We start from the raw sequence: 20,333 nt of genomic DNA, 5'->3' as shown, positions 1-20,333 counted from the left end.
GATGTCAATTAAATGTTCTTTTTTTCTTCTATTAATGTAAATATCTATCTATACACACTTTTGTTATGCTGGTAATTTGACAGCAAGGAAAACCTATCAATCAGTAAATACTTAACAATAAAGGAAAGTGGCTTGGTATAGATTATTCCCGGTTGAATTAAAGTGGAAATGCGGAAAAAATGATTTAATTCTGATCTTAATTCTACAAAACAGTAAAAGCATCTCACGTCAGCATTTTGCAATACATACACACAAGGACACAAATATGTTGTGAACTTACTCATGGCCTGGTCAAGGTTCATGTTGTTGCTCTTCAACGCCTCCTCAGCAGGGTCTCTCTGTACCACATGGATAACATGACCATGGTTTAATTGAGATTTTCTGAACAGTTTTCATGCATTTTATGTTAATTAAAAGATCCTGTTTAAAAAAAAAAAAATGGTGCTTAGTTGGGGGGGGGGGTGGAATAAAACCTAAACTTACCGGAAAGCCCATGTCAGTGAGCTGTTTGATGAGACGGTTCATGATCCAAGCTTCATCTGGCTTGCCCATCTTGCACTGAAAACACAAACACAAAGTATTAAATCTCTCTCTCTCTCTCTATATATATATAAATATAGAATTATTCCTATAATTAATTCCTATCATTAACATCTGCCAGGTCATGACGAGAAAAGTCTGTTCTCTGACCTTGCTCGGGCCCTTCTTGGGTCCATTGCTCCAGGAGTTGCAAGAAGAGCTGCTCTCCTGGGAGGTGGGGCTGTTCCACATGTCCCCATCCTCAGCATCCCATTGGCCGCTAGACATGCCCATCTCCTCCCCTCCATTTCCCCAGCCATCTTGCATAGGTTTGGGACCTGTGAAAGTGATGAAATAACATGACAGCGATAAGCCTTCAGTTGGCTACCTGTTAGAGTGCTTCGGTATCTGTGACATATCCTACATGCACATTGAGAATAGACAAGCTATTTCTGCGGGTGAGGAACAAAAGGTACATTTCAGCCTGACCACTTGGTGCCACTGTTGCCATTTGACATGCTGCATTTCCCCCACACATCACTTTCTATCATTTTCAACATTTCAAACCGACTGCACAAATAATCATAACCCACTGAGGCGTGGAATTGCTTTAATCCCAGCAACACTACAGTAGCACTGAAACGAAAAACCTTCTTAATTTTCACAAAAGACACCTGTTTTTTGCAATAATTGTCAAGGTTGCAATGTGTGGTATTGTCGCGATAGACTTTTAGCACATCTAAAAATTCTAACAAATGCATATATAATGTGTAACAGTGTGTTATGGTAGTATAGCAGCCCGAAAGGGTGTGTGAGTAATGAGTATAAGCAATAACAGATGGTCCTATATCTTGGTATAGGATTATTTCCTATGTTTGACATGTGTAAATCGTCTGTGGGTGTTACCTGGCTTGCAGGCTGAAGAACCTGTGGGTCCGTTGGCCCTGCCATAGGGACCAGAGGACTCGTGGCCACCGTCTCCCCATCCTCCTCCACCACCTCCACCACCTCCACCTCCTCCACCACCTCCACCTGAAGACTTTCCCCAGGCAGAGGTGCCATTGTCCACAGATGATGTTGGAGCAGCTGGCTCTCCCCAAGCAGGCTCTGACTTGAGCTGAACATTTGGAACTTCTCCCCAACCTGGAGAAAAAAAGAGAGGATTTCACTTAAGCAAAATCTTCATCCAATAGCCATTTCTACTCTTAACTTGCAATTATGCTTCATTTAAAAATGGAAGGAAGGAAGCTCGAAAGCAGTAGGAGTTTGACTTGAAGACATGTCTGAAATCACCTTGAAATCTACATTATATGTATGCATAAATAAGATCTCCTTTAGCAAAAACTATATAATGATAATCCAAGGGATGCACCGATCTGATCGGCACCCATCCATATCGGCCGATATTCCCATTATCGGTTTTGATCGGCGTTCTCAAAACGGCCGATCAGATGACGTAACATCTGCGAGAACTATCAGACGTTTCAATCGCCGCGCACCGCAACGGAGACGATGCGCCCGGCGAGGGCCGCAGAGTGAGAGGTCCACGAGGGGATCCTCACGCACCGAGCGGCGTCCCGGTCCCCCGAGTTGAATCTCTGGGTCAACTGAGCCGACTCTCACATGTCTGAGCCCCTATAGACTGATGTTGACGGTAAACGCATTCGATCAGGAGCGCGCGAGGGTTTTGATAAAGTTAGCGGAAGGATTTACGTGACACAACATCCGGTTTTGCAAAGTTAGCGGAAAGAACCACGTGAAACAACATCCGTTTATCAAAATAAGATGTCGACAAATCATACACGAACATATAAAAGTAAACAATGAACTGATTTTGTCTCTTTATAGATCTTTTCTGAGATTTAGCTTAAATTATGCTAACATTAAAACATTTTTACTGTACCAAGGAAGAGTTTATAAAAATAAGTTAGACTTTTGTATGTTAAGAAAAGTCCTGTATATAGATTTCCCCAAGAGTTCCAGGAAATCAATGATGCAGATGTGTTCCATACATATCTGAAATCCCCTACAATAGCATTCAAACAATCTTAATGTATCAATTAGGACATTTTTCAAAGTAAAAGTCCTAAATGTTTAAAGAAATCAGTAATTTCATTAATGTTTGAGTTGCTTTATATATGTATTTCCTCATAGTCCTAGGCAATAATGCTACACAATAAATAGAATGCTTCAATCGACACCGTGATCGGTGAGCGGTATTATCGGATCGGCAGATACTGATTTCAGTGATCGGCACCAAAAACCTGATCGGTGCATCTAAAAACCACACCACTCTTGTGGCATGTTAATAAGAGAGACTAACAGTAAGCGTTTCAGTTAAAATAGTGGCCTGCTGTTTAGATATAGGGGCCATTCATCCAGCCTCCTCCAGACCACAGCAAGAGCTTACTTGGCAAGCTGACTCGTCAGGTGACGCTTTTTGGTAACTGCACTGCAATTGGTTAACAGTAGGGGGCAATGGTTTCATTCACAATCCAAAGGAGAGGAGAAGGTGGGGTGTTAGAGCTGTGCCATCTCTGTAAGCATGGCCTTTGTCTTCAAAAATACGTATTTGAACTGGCTGCAGAGGTGACTTGAGCTTGCTGGACAGAGTCCTAACTATTTATGGATGGCAGTTCACAGGCCTAAATACCTCCGACAGTATCTGCTTAGTAATTACTGAGAGAATCATTTTAACGAATAATCTTTAAATGGAATAACTATTGATGCTTTTAATTAGTAATGGTGTGACTGTGTTTCAATAAGTGAAAACAACTCTACTTTAGCTTGGTCACTTCCCCCTATCCTTAAGCATGAGGTTTCTAGGTTATCGAGTCTTTTCATGAAAATCCTTTTGATACATACCTACTGCATTTAAAAAAACCATTCCTATGTCTTTTGCATTTGTTCTAAACACAAATATTGGTTGTATAAATTATTACTTTCATTGAAAGTCATATCATTTAGTTTGAGGTTTTTAACAACAGCACTGTCACACTGCGTTACCTGGGTTGGCGAGGGCGGGTCTACCCTGGGGGCCTGCACTTGGATGTGGGGGGCCGTGGTTGGATGACCCATTGTTGTTTCCATGGTGTTGCATGTGAGGTGGGGGCTGGCCATGATGGGGGTGGTGGTGCATGTGGTGGGTGTGATGGGGATTGTTGTTGCCAGGGCCGACAGAGTGATTGTTATTGTTGTTGTTGATCACTCCACCACCCTTACTGGGCGGTGGGCCGCTGTTTCCTGGGTTATTATTAGGATTTTTGCGATCCCACATGTTGACAGTCTTGCTGTTGGGGGCAGGATTGCCCCAGGTGGACGTTCCATCGTCAATCTCCATCTTCCTGCGGATAGAGGGAGGGGAGGGCTCCTCCCAGCCAGTGGGATCCATGCCTTGGTCCTGTTTGCTGCCATTTCCCCAGCTCGATGAGTTCTGCTTCACAGTACCAGGACCACCCCATGAACCCATGCTGCCACCTCCTCCGCTGCCATTGCTGCTGCTGCTGCTGCTTTCCTGGGCCTTAGAAGAGCCCCAATTCCCCTGCACTGGGCCATTGGCACGTGGGATCTCCCCCCAGCTGCTATTACTCACAGCAGGAATCGGAACAGGAGCGGGAGTAGGTGCAGGAGCAGGCGCAGGCGCAGGCTTATTCCAGCCTCCCCCTCCACCGCCTCTATTTCCTCCCCTGGGGCTCTCCTTCCATCCACCATTTCCTCCACTACCTCCTTCACCTTCCCACATGCTGTTGGATGATCCATTCTTCTTGACCTCCGCCTCTCCCCACTCTCCTGTGCTTGTGCTGTTGGAGCCACCATTACCGTTGCCCCATCCATGGGAGCTTTTGGGGCCCTCTCCCCAGTTAGTCGGCTGACTTTTCGTCATGCCATCGTCCCAACCGGATGACTTTTCTTCAGAACTCCAGGAGGGTGTGCCTTTATTTCTGGGAGCATTGGGAGGCAAAGGGTCCCCCCAGCCACTGGTATTGCCATTCTGCGTTTTGCTATGGGACTGTGGGGGGTCCCCCCATCCTGATCCGGTTTGGATAGGCTGAGGTGGAGGGGCTCTCCAGCCAGAGGAAGATGATGATCCTTCATTGTCACTTTTCTCTCCAGACCCAGGCCTCTGATTAGGGCCGGTTTTTGGGTCGATGGTACCTCCATTGATGGATGAGGGTCTAACATTAGAGCTGGAGCATCCTGTGGAGGCTGAGCTACTTTTGATCTTCCCTTCATCTGATTTGGCTTCTTCCATCTCCCATACAGTGTGCTGTCGGATCGGGGTCTGTCCCCAACCCGTGTTACTCAGCACCCTAGGGTCCAGGTCTTGCCGGGGTAGAAGAGGGGTACAATCCGTGCTGGAGGACCTATCTCGGCCAGATTGACTTTCGCTGCTGGCCCCATTACCGTCGCTCACTGGGGCTGTTCTGGGCTGCTGCCCCCATGAGCTATGTTGCTGCTCTTGGCCTGAACCAGAGCTTCCAGCATCTACTGAGTCCCAGCCTTTAGATGCCTCACCGCCACTGGAGGATTTCCCCCAGTCACAATAGCCACCACTTCCACTACTCCCACCACCACTGCCTTGCCGGCCCCAACCAGAAAGGCCTCCAGAGGGAGTTGAGTCCCAGCCTGGGTCCTTGGGAGAGTCAACTGCCTTGGTCTCTCCACTACCCCATCCAGTGCTGCATGTTGTGTCCCCATTCAGCTGGGATGATTCAGTGGGTGACTGGCCTCCCCAGCCAGTTATCCCATGGATTGGGCTCATAGGCTCCTGAGCTTGCTGCTGCTGCTGCTTAGTGCAGTTTGGTCCATCATTGTTAAGGTTAGAAGGTTCCATTTTGAAGGACAAGCTTGTGTTAGTTGAAGGGTGCTGTTGATCATTTTCACTAGCACTCATCATGCCACCCCAACCTCCCCCGCCATTATCTGCACCTCCCAGGCTCCCATTTCCCATGTTTCCATTAATACCTGGTGGGAGGGATGGGGAGTTTGACACCACATTGGGACCAATACCACAACCTCCACCACCCTCCTGGCCCAGAACAGGCCAAGCTGATGGGTTGGCATTGGGATTGAGGTTCAAGTTAAAATTGGTAGAGCCCCAGTTATTGGGTGCCCCTACTCGACCACCATTCATACCTTCTTGTTTCCCATCAGAGCCCCAGCCTCTACTACTGCATGTGTTGGCTGACCCAGGTCCTGTCATCATGTTATTGTTAGCTTTAAGAGAGGAGTAGTGGGCCTGCTGGCCTGCGGCACCTGTGGCCATAGTCGGAAAACAATTACTACTGGTGGTAGTGCAAGCACTTGTGTCTGTGTTAGAGCTAGCTGAGCCCAAGGAGCATTCTGGTTCCGCGGGGTGGCCGGGGTCACTACTGTGGCTGATGGAGAGCCAAACTTCTTTGTCACTTCGGTCAATAATCACTTTGTCCCAGCTGTTGGCACTGTCAACTGGCAAAGAGTCTCCCCAGCGAGAGGTCTCATACTGGGCAACTGAGCCACTCTGGAGGGATACGTCTAAAGAGAGAAGGGAGAGAAAAAAAGAATGGTTGAGTGGTTGAGACATACAGAAAGTAGGTGTAGTTGATGAGTCAGAGAGAATTCAATATGAGATTGCAGAATTGTATATATATATATATATTTTAAAAAAGGATGAGCTTGAGCAATATGAATAGAGAAAATAAAAAGGGAGTAAAAAGGCGACGCGGAAAGAAAAATACAATAGGTTAGACTAAGGAACATCAAGTTACACTGCCGCCCTAAGTCCCCTTGAGCAATTGTATCTTCTTGATTGGTTAATGCTAGCCATCAGACTCCTTGGTAGGAGATGGTCACATTTAGACGTTCCACAATCCAACACATAATCAGAATGCACAGCCAAGCGTGCCCCATGTCAGACCAGCTATGGCATATCCATATTTCTTTGCCCTGGTGCAGTCGGCCAAACAGAATCAGGGAGTCCTCTCTTTCGTTTCCTTTTATCCAGCTTTCTTCCCACACCACTTCTTACTGAAATTCTTTCTCCAACTCCTTTCCTCTCCCCTAGCCGTCTAGTCACCTCTGCCCCTTACTTCCCTTGCACTACCAAGCTGCCCCTATTCTCCCTTTCTGCCCATGTCTCCCCTCTCACTTTCTCTTTCCTCACCCTTTAATTCCTCCCTCCCTCTATCCCTGTGCTCTCCTCTAACACCCAGCAGTGAGAGGCCCATCCATCTCCATCGTGTCCTCACTGGCTGAGGCTGTGAAGGGAAGCCCAAGTGGAACGCGGCTCATTTATTGGAATGAATCCAGGACGCCTCCTCGTCCATCACTCCCTACGCTCCGCCGGGCCGACTCCTCCTCCAACCGCACTGCACTAAGAAACCACAAAACACTTCCGCCAAGCCTGCGTGACGACTGTATGTGTGTGCCACCTCTCACTACCTGCATATCCATACTCGTGTGTATGCGTTAGGGGTGGGAAAAAAAGTAAATAAAAACCGATCGATTATTAGATCCATCGCGATTCTCTCAAACAATTGGAACGGCTGAACTTGAGCAGTCGAATATTGATAGTGCTTAAAAGCTAATGATGGAAGCATTTTGCTTCTTCTTCCATCCAACTTGGAGAAGGGGAAAGGAATCACGAAGTAGATTGCAACGTTTTTGCCGAGGATCACAACGTTTTTGTTAATTGAGACTGATTGTGCTCCCAATGATTGTTTATACTTTTCAGGTGTGTGTGTCATGTGACCACGGTCTATATAAGCTGATGCACCTGCAGATAATAAACCGCTTGAGTACCATTCTTACAAACTTGCATCCAGTGTTTTTGTCCTCCCAAGTTTATATATGTTGAGTCGATACATGCAGTCAAGCTCTGCTTAACAGGTTATGGGCCCAGACGCGTTTGACGTTTGTGCCCAGAGATATCCAGCGTGAGTAGCCACGGAGAGACAGTTGTTTGTATGCGTGTCTCACGGATTGGAGTGCCAGCACCATGAGTGAACGTACGAGTTCACGTTGGTCTCGTCTTGTGTTTGACGGAGACGAAAACAACTATGAACTGTGGGAGACTAAGTTTTTGGGCCATCTGCGGTTGCAGAAATTGAAGGACACCATTTTAAATCGGCCCGCCGATGGCGCGGAAGAAAACGCACTGGCTGAGGATGCGGCGAAGAACGAGGAAGCATACGCGGAACTAATCCAATTCCTTGATGACAAAAGTTTGTCTCTGGTCATGCGAGAGGCAGCGGATGACGGGCGTGGAGCGCTCAGGATTTTGCGCGACTATTATGCAGGCAAGGGTAAGCCCCGCATTGTATGCCTGTATACAGAACTGACTTCTTTGCAAAAGATGAGTAGTGAGAGTGTGACTGATTATGTCATACGCGCCGAGACTTCAATCACAGCACTGCGTAATGCTGGAGAGATCTTAAGCGATGGACTATTGGTTGCAATGATTTTGAAGGGGCTGCCAGAATCATTTAAGCCTTTTTCCGTTTTTGTCACTCAAAGTGATGACTCTTTTGCGGAGTTCAAGACTAAGTTGCGCAGTTATGAGAGCACTGAAAGTATGCGCACAGCTGAGGCCGACGAGAATGTCATGGGGGCCCGTGCGCATCCAAGAAGAGCTGCCCCAGCAGGCGCCGAGAGCGAGGACATTGTGTGTTTCCGTTGTGGCCAGAGAGGTCACAAGATAAGAGACTGTCAGCGTGGTCAACAGTGGTACAGCCAGGGCGAGAGTACCACACGGCGAGGAGGATGGCGACAGCGGCAGCAAGACAACGCGCGTGGAGTGTCCGAGGAGACGGATGACAACACCTTTGTGTTCAAGCTTGTGACCAGCGAGCCTGGGAGCGGTGTCACGAGAAAGGGCCTGCTGGTGGATACCGGTGCGACGTCGCATATCATCACTGACCTGACTAAGTTCAAGAGCTTCGATGACCGATTCCAGTCCGAGAAGCACTACGTGGAGCTGGCCGATGGCACAAGCTGCACGGGGGTCGCGGAGCGCAGAGGAAACGCAGAGGTGTGTCTGGTCGACAGCAGGGGGCGGCGCCTCAGTGCCACACTGAAGCAGGCGCTGTACATCCCCTCGTATCCCCAAGACATCTTCTCCGTGAGAGCTGCAACTTCCAGTGGAGCAACGGTGATCTTCAAGGATGGAAGAGACGTCTTGCAGTACAGAGACGGTACGTGCTTCCCCATTCATGAGCACAACAGACTGTTCTATTTGCCTACTGTGCCAGTAAACCGTGAATGTGACGATCAATGTATGAGCTGTCATGATATTCAGACGTGGCACGAGATTTTGGGGCACTGTAATTTTGATGATGTCATGAAGTTGGAGAATGTAGTGGATGGAATGTCAATCAGTGGTAAAGTGTCAAGATCCATGATATGTGAAGTGTGTACTCAGGGCAAGTTCATTCAGAGCAGGAACAGGAAGCCTGATGTGAGGGCCAAATCAGCCTTGGAGCTGGTTCACACTGACTTGGCAGGCCCCATTGACCCAGAGTCCAAGGAGGGGTATAGGTATGCAGTTTCCTTTACTGATGACTACTCAAGTGCAGTGTTTGTGTACTGTCTAAAACACAAGAGTGACACTGTAGAAGCTACAGAGAGGTTTCTAGCTGACACAGCCCCCTATGGGAAAGTGAAGTGTATCAGGTCTGACAATGGTACAGAGTTCACAGGGCAGGGTTACCAAGCCCTACTGCGTAGAAATAGAATCAGACATGAAACATCAGCACCATACTCGCCACACCAGAATGGCACTGCCGAGCGGAACTGGAGAACCCTTTTTGACATGGCTCGATGTATGCTCTTGGAGAGCCAGTTAGCCAAGGAGCTATGGCCGTATGCGGTCCAGACTGCTGCAGTGGTGAGGAATAGATGTGTCAACAACCGCACCAGAGAGACGCCTTACTTTATGCTGACAGGAAGGAGACCTAATGTCTCCAGGATGCAGAAGTTTGGTACTGTGTGTTATGCCTACAGGCAGGACAGGAAGAAGCTAGAGTCAAGGTCTGACAAAGGCATCTTCATTGGTTATGACAGGAACAGTCCAGCCTATATGGTCTACTACCCTGACAGCAGGAAGGTGATGAAGCACAGACTGGTGAGGTTCATGTCCTGTGTTGAGGCCTTGAGGGACATCAGACTGATGACTTGTCCGACGATGACAGTGGTGTCCAGTCTAGGACAACCAGACCTGACCCTGACAAACCCGAGCAGAATGACATCCCAGAGGCTAGGCCAGGTCCAAGTCAGATAGGCCTACAGACAGGTGAGGTCAAGCCAGAATCCCAGTCTCCACGGAGATACCCTGCTAGAGAGAGGAGGCGGCCAGACTTCTATGGGATAGAGAGTGATCAGGCTCAGATCAATATTGATTATTGCTACAGGATGGTTTGTAATATACCTCAGACATTCAGAGATGCTGTGACTTCATCCAACTCAAGAGAGTGGGTAGATGCAATGGATGAGGAGATGAAGGCACTGAGGGATAACAACACATTTACTCTGACCACCTTACCAGAGGGCAAGAAAGCAATGGGGGGTAGATGGGTGTATACGATCAAAACCAATGTTGATGGATCTGACAAGTACAAGGCCCGCTATGTAGCCAAGGGATACAGTCAACAGATGGGTGTAGACTATGGAGAAACGTTTTCTCCTACTGCCGACCTGACCAGTGTGAGAGTGTTGATGCAGAAAGCTGCCCAGGAGGATCTGACCATACATCAGATGGATGTTAAAACTGCCTACTTGCATGCACCAATTGATTGTGAGATTTACATGGAACGACCAGAGGGTTATGATGTACAATCTCAGACAAATGAGAAGATGGTGTGTAGACTAGAGAAATCACTATATGGGTTTAAACAATCAGGTCGAAACTGGAACAAAATGTTGCACGACTATCTATGTGAAAACATGTTTGTACAGAACCCAGCCGATCACTGTTTATACGAGAGAAACGGAACATGACAAGCTGATCATACTGATCTGGGTTAATGACCTGGTTATTGCAGCCAGTGATGAGGGAGCTTTAAAAACAGTAAAAGAGATGCTTGCTGTGAAATTCCAAATGAAAGATTTGGGCAGACTGAAGAACTTACTTGGCATCACTTTTGCCCAGTGTAATGGATGTGTGACCATGTCACAGCAGAGTTATGTTGACAAGATGCTTGACAGGTTTGATATGCAGGATTGTAAACCCAGGTCGACACCTTGTGAACCAAAACTGCATTACACTGATGATGAGACGCTAGGTGACCCCAGAAAATACAGAGAGGCAGTGGGTAGCCTAATCTACCTAACCTCATGCACCAGACCTAATCTGAGTTTTGTTGTAAGCAAACTGTCACAGCATTTCAGTGAGCCGACAGAAGAGCAGTGGACAACTGTTAAGTATGTACTGAAATACTTGAAGGGCACAGATGACAAAAAGTTGTGCTACAGAAAATGTGATGGGCTGAGGTTGTTTGCTTACAGTGATGCAGATTGGGCAGGTGATGCAACTGACCGACGCAGTACAACTGGTTATTGTGTTAGTCTGAGTGAGAACGGTCCTTTGATTTCCTGGAAGACCAAGAAGCAGCCAACTGTAGCACTTTCAACCTGTGAGGCAGAGTACATGGCGTTGGCCGCCACCACACAAGAGTGTCTGTACTTATCTCAACTGCTTGAACATCTTGATGACTGTCTGTATGACGTACCTACGATTTTTTGAAGATAACCAAGGTACAATTGCATTAGCCAAGAATCCAGTCAGCAGACAGCGATGTAAGCCCATTGATATAAAATACCATTTTGTGAGATCGACTGTTAATGACTGTAAAGTATGTTTGAAGTATTGCCCAACAGACCAGATGGTAGCTGACTTAATGACAAAACCAGCTACTAAAGCAAAGCTACTAACTTTTTCCATGTTCCTGTTTGGGGTATAGCCAGTTAATTGCAGTTGGCTTCCATGTTTGTTTGTTTTGTTTGTATGATTTATGGTTGTCAATAATGTGTGATCAAGTGGGGGTGTTAATTGAGACTGATTGTGCTCCAAATTATTGTTTATACTTTTCAGGTGTGTGTGTCATGTGACCACGGTCTATATAAGCTGATGCACCTGCAGATAATAAAGCGCTTGAGTACCATTCTTACAAACTTGCATCCAGTGTTTTTGTCCTCCCAAGTTTATATATGTTGAGTCGATACATGCAGTCAAGCTCTGCTTAACAGTTTTTATGGACAGAGCGAGACTCTACAACCAAACCAAAGCCATGGAGTCTGAGGAAAGCGAGGAGGATGGCAGTAACACACGACATGGGTGTAGTGTGAATACAGTGGCACCGTAACCGTGCACTTCATCACTATGTATAGTTTTACCACATGTTCAAGACAGCATTATTTTTGTAATACAGCTGAACACTCATAGGGATTTGTTTGAGGAGAAGTCTTTATCACATATTTGTGAATAAGAGCAGCAAATTGTGTCAACTGATACAGAGCATGCAGACTTCTGTGTTTTTACTACCTTATTTATTTGATTGTTGGTGCTGTTTGTAATGCTGTAAAATATAATCCGCTAGTTGACAGGTGTATTCTATTTGTTATAATAAAGGTAAATTCACCTTTTTAAAATTATGAATCATTACAGATATGCAGATTTTTTAAAGTAGATAGTGGGAAAATATAAATATTGTATCGACACATTTTAATGCATCAAGATACATTGATAATCGTTTCATAATCGCACTGTAGCCCTCTGAATCAGAAACGGAAATGAATTGTGAGGTGCCTAATAATTCACGGCCCTTGTTTGCATGTAGACAAAATATTTGATCATAATGAGGGAACTAAAGACTGCATCTAAATCTTGTCTTACAGGCTTCAAGCATGATTAACAAATTCAACACCACACTACCCAAAACAGAGCATTTACAACAATTCCCTTAGCAACATGGCATCACGCACACAGGCAATTTCATTAGCCGCAAGAGCATCTCATCAAGGGGAGAGGGAGGGGGGGGGGGAGAGGTAATAATAGACAGATTCAATGCTGTAAAGGGCTAATCAATCAGTGGGAGGCAGCTAATCCATGATCTTATTAATGCTAGTGGCTGAGAGCAGGGAGGTTATCGATCCAGCATGCAAACATTCCAACCACTAGCCCGGCCAATGAGAACGGCGAGGACTCACAAAAGAGCGCATGCCGAGGCAAGCGTTAAAAAAAAGGAGAAATTCACTGAGAGACTCGCAGAATGGAGAATGTGAACATGAAAGCTACATATTCGTCCCAGTTTTGTTGTTTTCCAACATTCTGTAAAGGTGGATGTTTCAGCGGTGAAGCAGCATTATTTGTCACTGCATGTGAATACTATGTATTCTTATGCAAACGTTACACTCCCCATCACAACATAGACGCCTGATATGGTGTTGTTTTTTTAAGATGAGATGCGAGCGTTGAACAAATCGTGATGCCAAACCACAACCAATGAAAAGCATTTTCATCCTCCCAGACAATAATACATGTGTGGCTACCCTCCGGAGCAGCTGCAGTAAGCGTGGCTCACTAACCTTTGATTAGAAGGCTCAGGCTGCATTTGTAAAATATTTGCCTTGTTTGGTAATCAAGCCGTTTTACCTTCCATTTCTCGGCTATTAGTTTCCGTCAGATAGTCGCAGTCATTTTCCAGAATGCCGATTGGTTAACCATCACGAGATATAGACCCAGTGGTCAAAACAATCCAGTCAGATAAGGGAAGAGCGCCTTTGAACAAATTAAAATTAAAACACGCCAAGCAGCTATGTGGCTTTAAGATACTGCGCAACACGCCTTTGAAGGCAATTTTCGCCTGACGACACTTATCTCCACTCTGCAGGCAGCCTTATCGCTCAGGGTCGCCACACTGATGGCACGTACACACACACCAGTCCGTCTACAATCAGTAAGAGACATAAAAAAAGCTATTGAAACCCCACCATAAAGTGATCCATCACAACTGTTGTGACGTTGCCAAAAGCTTTGGAGGAAATTTAGGAGCTGTGGAAACTTAAAAACAAAACAGATGTGATCCTCCAGTGAGGACGCTTTCTCTGCCATCAGACAAACTATTGTGCTTGAGAGTCAAGGCAAAGGCCTAGTTTCACATCATTGTGAGGCGGAAACTGCCCGGTGCCCAAAATACAGCAAGCTGAGGCATATTAAGGAATCATTTTGGAGATATTCAAGGCACTTGGAATTCCATTGCTAGAGATGAACTACTGTATTCATTGAACACATGGGTCAAAGACATTCAGATGTTTTTGATGAAGTGTTTTTTGACGTGGAGGGATAATATTTATACTCTTCTATTTTTCACAGTGCATGTTCGCCACCCAGTCGATGTGTAAAGAAAAAGAACAAAAACCAGGATAGTTATTAAAAAGGCCATGAAGTTGTCCTTCTGTCTGTTACGTACCGAACGAAGAGAAGAGACATTTTATTAGACCTGAAACATAGCCACGGAGCTCAGAGACTGCAGCCTCAGGAACATTTGGTTCTGTCGACCACTCACCCATCCGGTGCATCTCCATCTCTCTTTCTTCCTCTCTTCCTTTGTCTCGGCTTTCTTTGCACATTTTGTTTCCTCAAGAGTTGAAATATAGGTTACATGAGAAGTTAATCAAAGCCTGGAAAGCAGCTATCTTTTTGTATCACTCCTGTCACAGACACTGCGAACAAGCCTAGTCTCAAGCCGTAAAACTCCCGTAAAACAAAAAGGAGAAGAAAAAAAAGAAAAAGCGAGAGAGAGAGAGAGAGAGAGAGCGTGTGGAAGAATATCTGAGGGGAGGTGCACCAGCACCACTCTCAAAGTGCTGACACAGATATCCTCCGAGTGTGTCTGAGAGCTAACTACCCAGCAATGCACTGCAGCTGCTGAGGAGTGTATTGGATCAATAGCGTGTGCAGTGTGTGCAACCGAGTGCCGTGCAAACAACGTGGGGAACAAAAATGGGACATTATTAGCTCTACAAAAGGAGTAGTTGTCGCCGGACTACTGGATTGGATTGCATTATACTGTATCAATGCTAATGCTATTGTGTCTCCTTCTAAACCTGAAACACATGTGAACTAATGCAAAACACCCTTTTCTCTTTCTTGTTCCTTTCACCTCAACATGCCCCGATTGCTCCCCTTTTAACCCGCTCCCCAGACTTCCCAATAGAAAGGTCTGCGGATTCTTGGCAAAGCCGTGATTTAGCCGAGGTTGGTGGGGGCAACAACAAAGAGAAACGGGGACAATTATTACCAACGATCATTTGCAACCATGTGTCATTAGTGGGGTGCTGCTTTCACTATGGTTGCAATTCGGAGGGCAGTCGCTTATTACGCTTTGTGAATGACAAATTAAAAAAAACATGGGGCCCTCTGTGGCTCCTCATGCTTCCAACAGGGAGCAGGGATACCTTTTGGTGTCCATGCGTTCAGATACTTGTTCTCTTCAGAGAGCCCGGACGACAGCTAAGTAACAGAAATACGCAGGAGATGAGCTTCTGACGAGACGAGCTGCCGTCATAGAAATGGGCATGTAGCCAATAATTAAATGCCTCTCCTCCCCTTTGAATGTAATGAGAGGAAGGGTGACAGAAGACGGAGAGAGCTTTGGGTGGGGAGGAGGCAGGGGGGAGGGGATAGAGAGGGGAAACAGGAGTAGACTATGAGAAACGGTGCAGCAATAAATGGAATCCTCCGTTTGACTGCGAGCCGAAGACTCGGCTCAGTTTCCCCTCGGAGCAAACCGCGGGGTGACGTTAGACCAGAGTGAGAGCAGGAGGGGACGTTTAAGAGCCTTTTGTCCCCAAATAGACCCTCTCCGTCTCCCTTTGAGGGACGCTTTATGCCCCCCACTCCCCACCCGTATCAAAGACGGCTTACTTTTTTTCCCCCGGAAGCAGGGAGGAAAAGAAAGACTGAGGGAATGGTCACAGGAGGGTTTCAAAAGCTCATTATTCATGTCTGTTTACCTCTGCCGAGGAGGAAAAACAGGACAGCGAGACCATGGTGACTTCTCCGGTTTCCCCGGCAGAGGCTGGATTAATTAAGCCACTAGGGGGTTCTCTCACTTGTGTACATGTGTGTGTGTCACAGCCTGTGCACACGTGCAATCTATACCTCACAGGCTTCATTAGGGCCAAGTGCTCTTGTGATTATGATTTTCAAACATACAAGATCTAAGTAGAAGTTTTTTTTTCTTTATCTTAATGGTTCCATGTTTGAAGCGGCATACCCACAACACCCATGAGAAGGTACTTGAAGAACGTTACATGTTTCACAGAACACGGCTTTAAAAGCAACCCTCTGTTCCACATCCATGCTTAGCTTATACCCAATTTAAATAAGACACAAAAATTCAGAAATACACCAACTGCTTTTACCTGCTGATCAAAACGGGCCCAATTGAAAGGGATAAGTCTATTAACAGCACCCAGCTGAGTGCCTTCTGGCTGCTTGCGCTGTCTGGAGGACCAACAAACAGCTGTTGGGCCGCAGTTCCCACAGTCTTGAGAACCCCCACCACCCCACTCCAGCACCTGCTACTTGGGAGCCTGTCTGGATGGCTGCTCCGGACGACTTAATGGTCCCCAGTCAGCTGGAGAGACTGGGGGCACAGGGGGTGTCTGTCTGGTGTTTGGGACAATTAGATGGAGTTTCGGGGAGCAGAGGTTACGTGGGAGTGTGTGAATGCCCCTTGAATTTATGGGGTGGCGGGGGTGGGGGGGTCGTTACCTTTCAGACTTTGTGGATGCGTGTGTTTGGCCTGCGGGAACGTGATAAATCACACACTTAAATGCAATACGGCTTTTGAATGAAAATCAGTGTGTTTTTCTTTTTCCTGATGCAAATGTGAGGAAAGTAAGCAAAATAAATGTCTCAAAAGAAGCGCATTCAACCAGCTTCGGATATCTACCTGCTATTACTGCAGCGGCTTATAAACTAAACATGCGTGTGTGCGCGGCTGTGTGTGTGTGTGTGCTTGCAAACCCTTTAAACTCAACCAGCTGGCCTGCAAGGCAGACACATATCCGAGTGGACACAACTAGGTCAGACTAGTGTGTTCTTACAACTGCGCAGCCACTACATCCATGTGCACGCGCTCGTGTTTGCATGTGCAAGTGGAAGTGTGTGAAGGAACAACACATGACGTCCCTCTGGGCCACAGTAACCTCACCAGAGTGGTCAGAAAAATGTCCTCGAAACAAGAGTTCATCCCTTACAAACAGTTTGCACTGAACAACTTTTCATCAGTACTCACAAGCCAGACTCATAATTCATAAAATACATTTTGATGCAGCTTAATGCAGCTAAAAAGAATCTGGAAATGATTATCATATCTGTGATAATGAAGCACACGAGTCTTGACTTTAGGATGAAAGTAAGTTCAAAAGACAACATTGCAAATGTGTCACCAAGTGTAAATATGGGGTTCTGTTGTAACTCCATTTCTTCCATTTCAACGTTACGATGCTACAAACGACCATGAACAACGTACAAGTGCAAGAACTGGTGAGGGTGTTTTTTTGGTTCAATTTTGAGATATTTCTTTTACTGAACGCCAATGTTTTATGTAAATATAGTAGAGGCAGTGCAGAAGGGGTAAGTTTAACGTCCACTCTCTAAATGACGTATTGCCAGAATCTTTACAACAACAGGGCCACTAGCTTGAGGCCATTAAGCGATGAGGACGGGATGAAACCGGCTGTGAGGGGAAGCCCTCGAGACAAAACAAGAGGGGAAGGAGGTGGAAACCCAGCCAATGGCTACTAACGGGCCGAGAGACCCATGGGAAAAGTGGGGCCAGGTGAAGACCAAGCAGTACAACAATCTCTGGACTAGGACAATAATAAGGACATGATAGGTTAAATACTCTCAGCAAGGGGAGCTTAATTTAAAGCCCAAATGAGAGACATGTTCTTTTTTAAATTCAAGGGTTTAGAGGCATTGCTTCTCTTGAGTGACTTTAGCCTGCAGCCACATTTAGTGCCTGGCCCAGAGGCCGGAGGAACCCCTGCCCCCGACAGTGGAGCACAGAGAACACATATCATATTAGGAGGTTTCAGGTGCTCAGCTTATAATCAATGGTTGAATATGGTTTGCGAAAGGAAAGTGTTTATAAAATGAGCCTGTAAATATGGGAACAACTTGCAAAAACAAGACTAGGGGAAGAGAAACTCAACAAAGAAGCCAGCAGAAACTGGTGAGCCTTCCTTTCTAACCTGGACATGTAAACAATGGTTTGAGACAGCAAGTCTTTGTCTTCAAAGTTACACCTTTGTGTCTGTGTACATTATTAAAACAATAGTTGTAATTGCTTTGCAAGGGAAAAAAACCTTTGGGACAAACATGTGTTTCACACACACAAAAATATAGCCTAAAAAACAACAATCTAAACAAAATCTTGAGTGTGCATGCAAAAAGAAACAAGAACATGTAAATGGCCATAATATAAATAAATCATGGCCATCCTTTATCAACACATCACTTGCATAGAAATGCACACAAGCAGCTGCACAATGAGCACCTTGAGGCAGGTTCAGTATTAGTGATCTTAGGGGCCACCGGTGACTTCATTAAAAGAGTACCGCTGGCTACAGAGGTCTGAGAGAGAGAGAGTGTGTGTGTGTGTGTGTGTGTTTGTCGAGCGTGCAGAGGCTTGAAGAATTTAACCATGTTCTTCTGACTTAGGCTAAAACATTGGAAAGAATTTGCCGTTATTATTGCCAATGTCAGACACACTTGTATCCAGACCTGCACACTAATAGCCCAGTGGGAACGAGCAGAGCGATCAGATTCCTTTCAGAAGGCCAAAGAAATTGAAAGTATGGGCAGCAGCCAATTGAAATCAGTGTGGACTCGAGTCTAAACATTTTAGTTGGCTTTAAATCACATAAGAGCTGTATCTCTGCATCATTTTTCCACACTGACAGGAAGTGTGCCGTTAAACTACACTTATAATCATTGTAATGTATTATGCTTACAGTGCAGTAAATCTAGCAATGCTGCTTTGCACACTGCCGTGTCAGTGCCAAAGCCAACCTGAAAACAAACCCTGAAATTAGGCTTAATGTGGGATGCAAACAAAAAAAAAATGATGACAAAAACTGTTTAGTATTTCCTTAATGTTAATATGTGATTTGTCTAACAAAGTGTGGCGCAATGAAAGTGACTAACATCGGTGGAAGCAGAGTGTTGGATTTAAAAAGGAAGCTCATCGGGGTAAACACGCCGACACAATACAGTCAACATTTACTCAAATAAAAACAAAATAAGATTGCAGTTTAGAGTGTGAAACAATTTGCACATAGGCACCACAAAAGTGTTGAAATTAAATAAATAAAAATAAAATCAGGAATCCAATCCAGGGCTATCATATTTGAGTTGTTTACTGTATTCACACAAACCTGGGTGGCGTTTGCCCGCAGTGGAAGTGGCAGAGTTTGGGGAAGTGCTGCTGGCAGTCTTAGAAGAAGAGTGAGACCCCGAAGGTGAAGAGGAGGACGAGGACGAGGAACAGGCGAGGGTGAGAGCACTGAGGGCTCCTGCAGGCAGTGGCTGGCCTCTCTTCAGTAGCTGCTTGTGCTCCTGCTGGCGGAAGCGCGGGGGCACCTCTCTGGGTGGGTAGCGAGCACTGGCAGAGGACAACTGCTGCTGAGGGAGAGTCTGGGTCGGGAGTTGGCTACTGGAGGGGGCGCGCTTGCCATTGCCAGAAGAGGAGGAGGAGAGGGGCAGCGTAGGGCTGGCCTGGTGGAGGTGGTGGGGTGGGCCGGGACTGGGCTTAGTGGGAGCAGGCTCTGGCACTGGATGGATACAGCACACAGGCACAGAGAAAGACACATGCAGGTAGCAAGGTATTAATGTCTGGGTTAAATCATTATTAGACCTTTATAGAAACAAAACGATATGTGTAGGGGGGAGGGGTAAACCCGTACACTTGAGATGTCTGTCATGACTGAAAGTGTTTTTCTGAGCTAAGTCCAATGTAAATCAAAATCATGTTTTTTTATGTTAAATGATTACTTTATAATAGGAAAACATTCCTTGAGATTTCTGATACATAATCATCAGTAATGTGGATATAATGACCAAGTTACATAAGGCAAATAATTCGACAGCTTCAACAATCTGGTACATTTGGAAAGTTGCATCACTTGTAATGCAGCCTTTTAAAACCAAGGAAAGACGACACTTATCACATATTAAGATACACAAAAAGACGATATCCACTCTCAGAACATAATATCTGTATCTTGCCCAGTTATATTGTCGCAGTACGTGATGGAACGGTCAAAGAACGGAGGGAAGAATGTGCAACAGAATGTTCACGAAGTCTCTGTAAATTTAAATGTAGGTGTTCGAGTTGATGTATAGTACCCAGCAGGTGGAAATAATTGAATCTTTTAGTATGCGCCGCACGCTGGTGTGGACTGTCGCTTTAAATTTACGGCCTCATGCAGCCTTTTGTCGAACATATGTCACTTGCCCAGACGCACTCAATGAAAAGGTCATACTTTTTTCTGCTGACTGAACACACAAACACACGGAGACAACTTCCTTTCCTCTTCATTACACACCTTTCTCTGCTGGCTTGGCCTCAACCTGACCCCTTCCCTGTGGTTGCAGTGACCGGCAAGCCATCTAATTGAGAGTTAGCCCGAGACGTGTTATTATTAGCAGGACCTGGACAGCTACCAACCAAACAGATTGGCCTGGCTAAAGTTTCCTCTCCGGGGGCCGAGGGAAAAATGTAATAGAAATACTGTCTGACACCGAATGATTCCCACCGAGGACGCCG

General features: G+C 45.9%; 1 protein-coding gene across 1 annotated transcript in view; it reads right to left on the bottom strand.

The window, feature by feature from the left end:
* The window catches only part of LOC130189951 (trinucleotide repeat-containing gene 6C protein-like), a 59,518-nt gene that overhangs the window by 17,297 nt on the left and 21,888 nt on the right, over positions 1 to 20,333 (bottom strand). Inside the window, exons 4-10 of the mRNA XM_056408988.1 lie at positions 18,943 to 19,338; positions 3,526 to 6,033; positions 1,552 to 1,662; positions 1,426 to 1,518; positions 691 to 857; positions 484 to 558; positions 281 to 338 (exon numbers count right to left, since the gene is read on the bottom strand). Coding sequence (XP_056264963.1) covers positions 281 to 338; positions 484 to 558; positions 691 to 857; positions 1,426 to 1,518; positions 1,552 to 1,662; positions 3,526 to 6,033; positions 18,943 to 19,338 — 3,408 coding nt within the window. The remainder of the gene's footprint in view (positions 1 to 280; positions 339 to 483; positions 559 to 690; positions 858 to 1,425; positions 1,519 to 1,551; positions 1,663 to 3,525; positions 6,034 to 18,942; positions 19,339 to 20,333) is intronic.

Source organism: Pseudoliparis swirei, chromosome 24, assembly GCF_029220125.1.
Source record: "Pseudoliparis swirei isolate HS2019 ecotype Mariana Trench chromosome 24, NWPU_hadal_v1, whole genome shotgun sequence".
Lineage (NCBI taxonomy): Eukaryota > Metazoa > Chordata > Actinopteri > Perciformes > Liparidae > Pseudoliparis > Pseudoliparis swirei.
The sequence above is the reverse complement of the archived record's forward strand: the minus strand, read 5'-3'. Positions and strand labels throughout refer to the sequence as shown.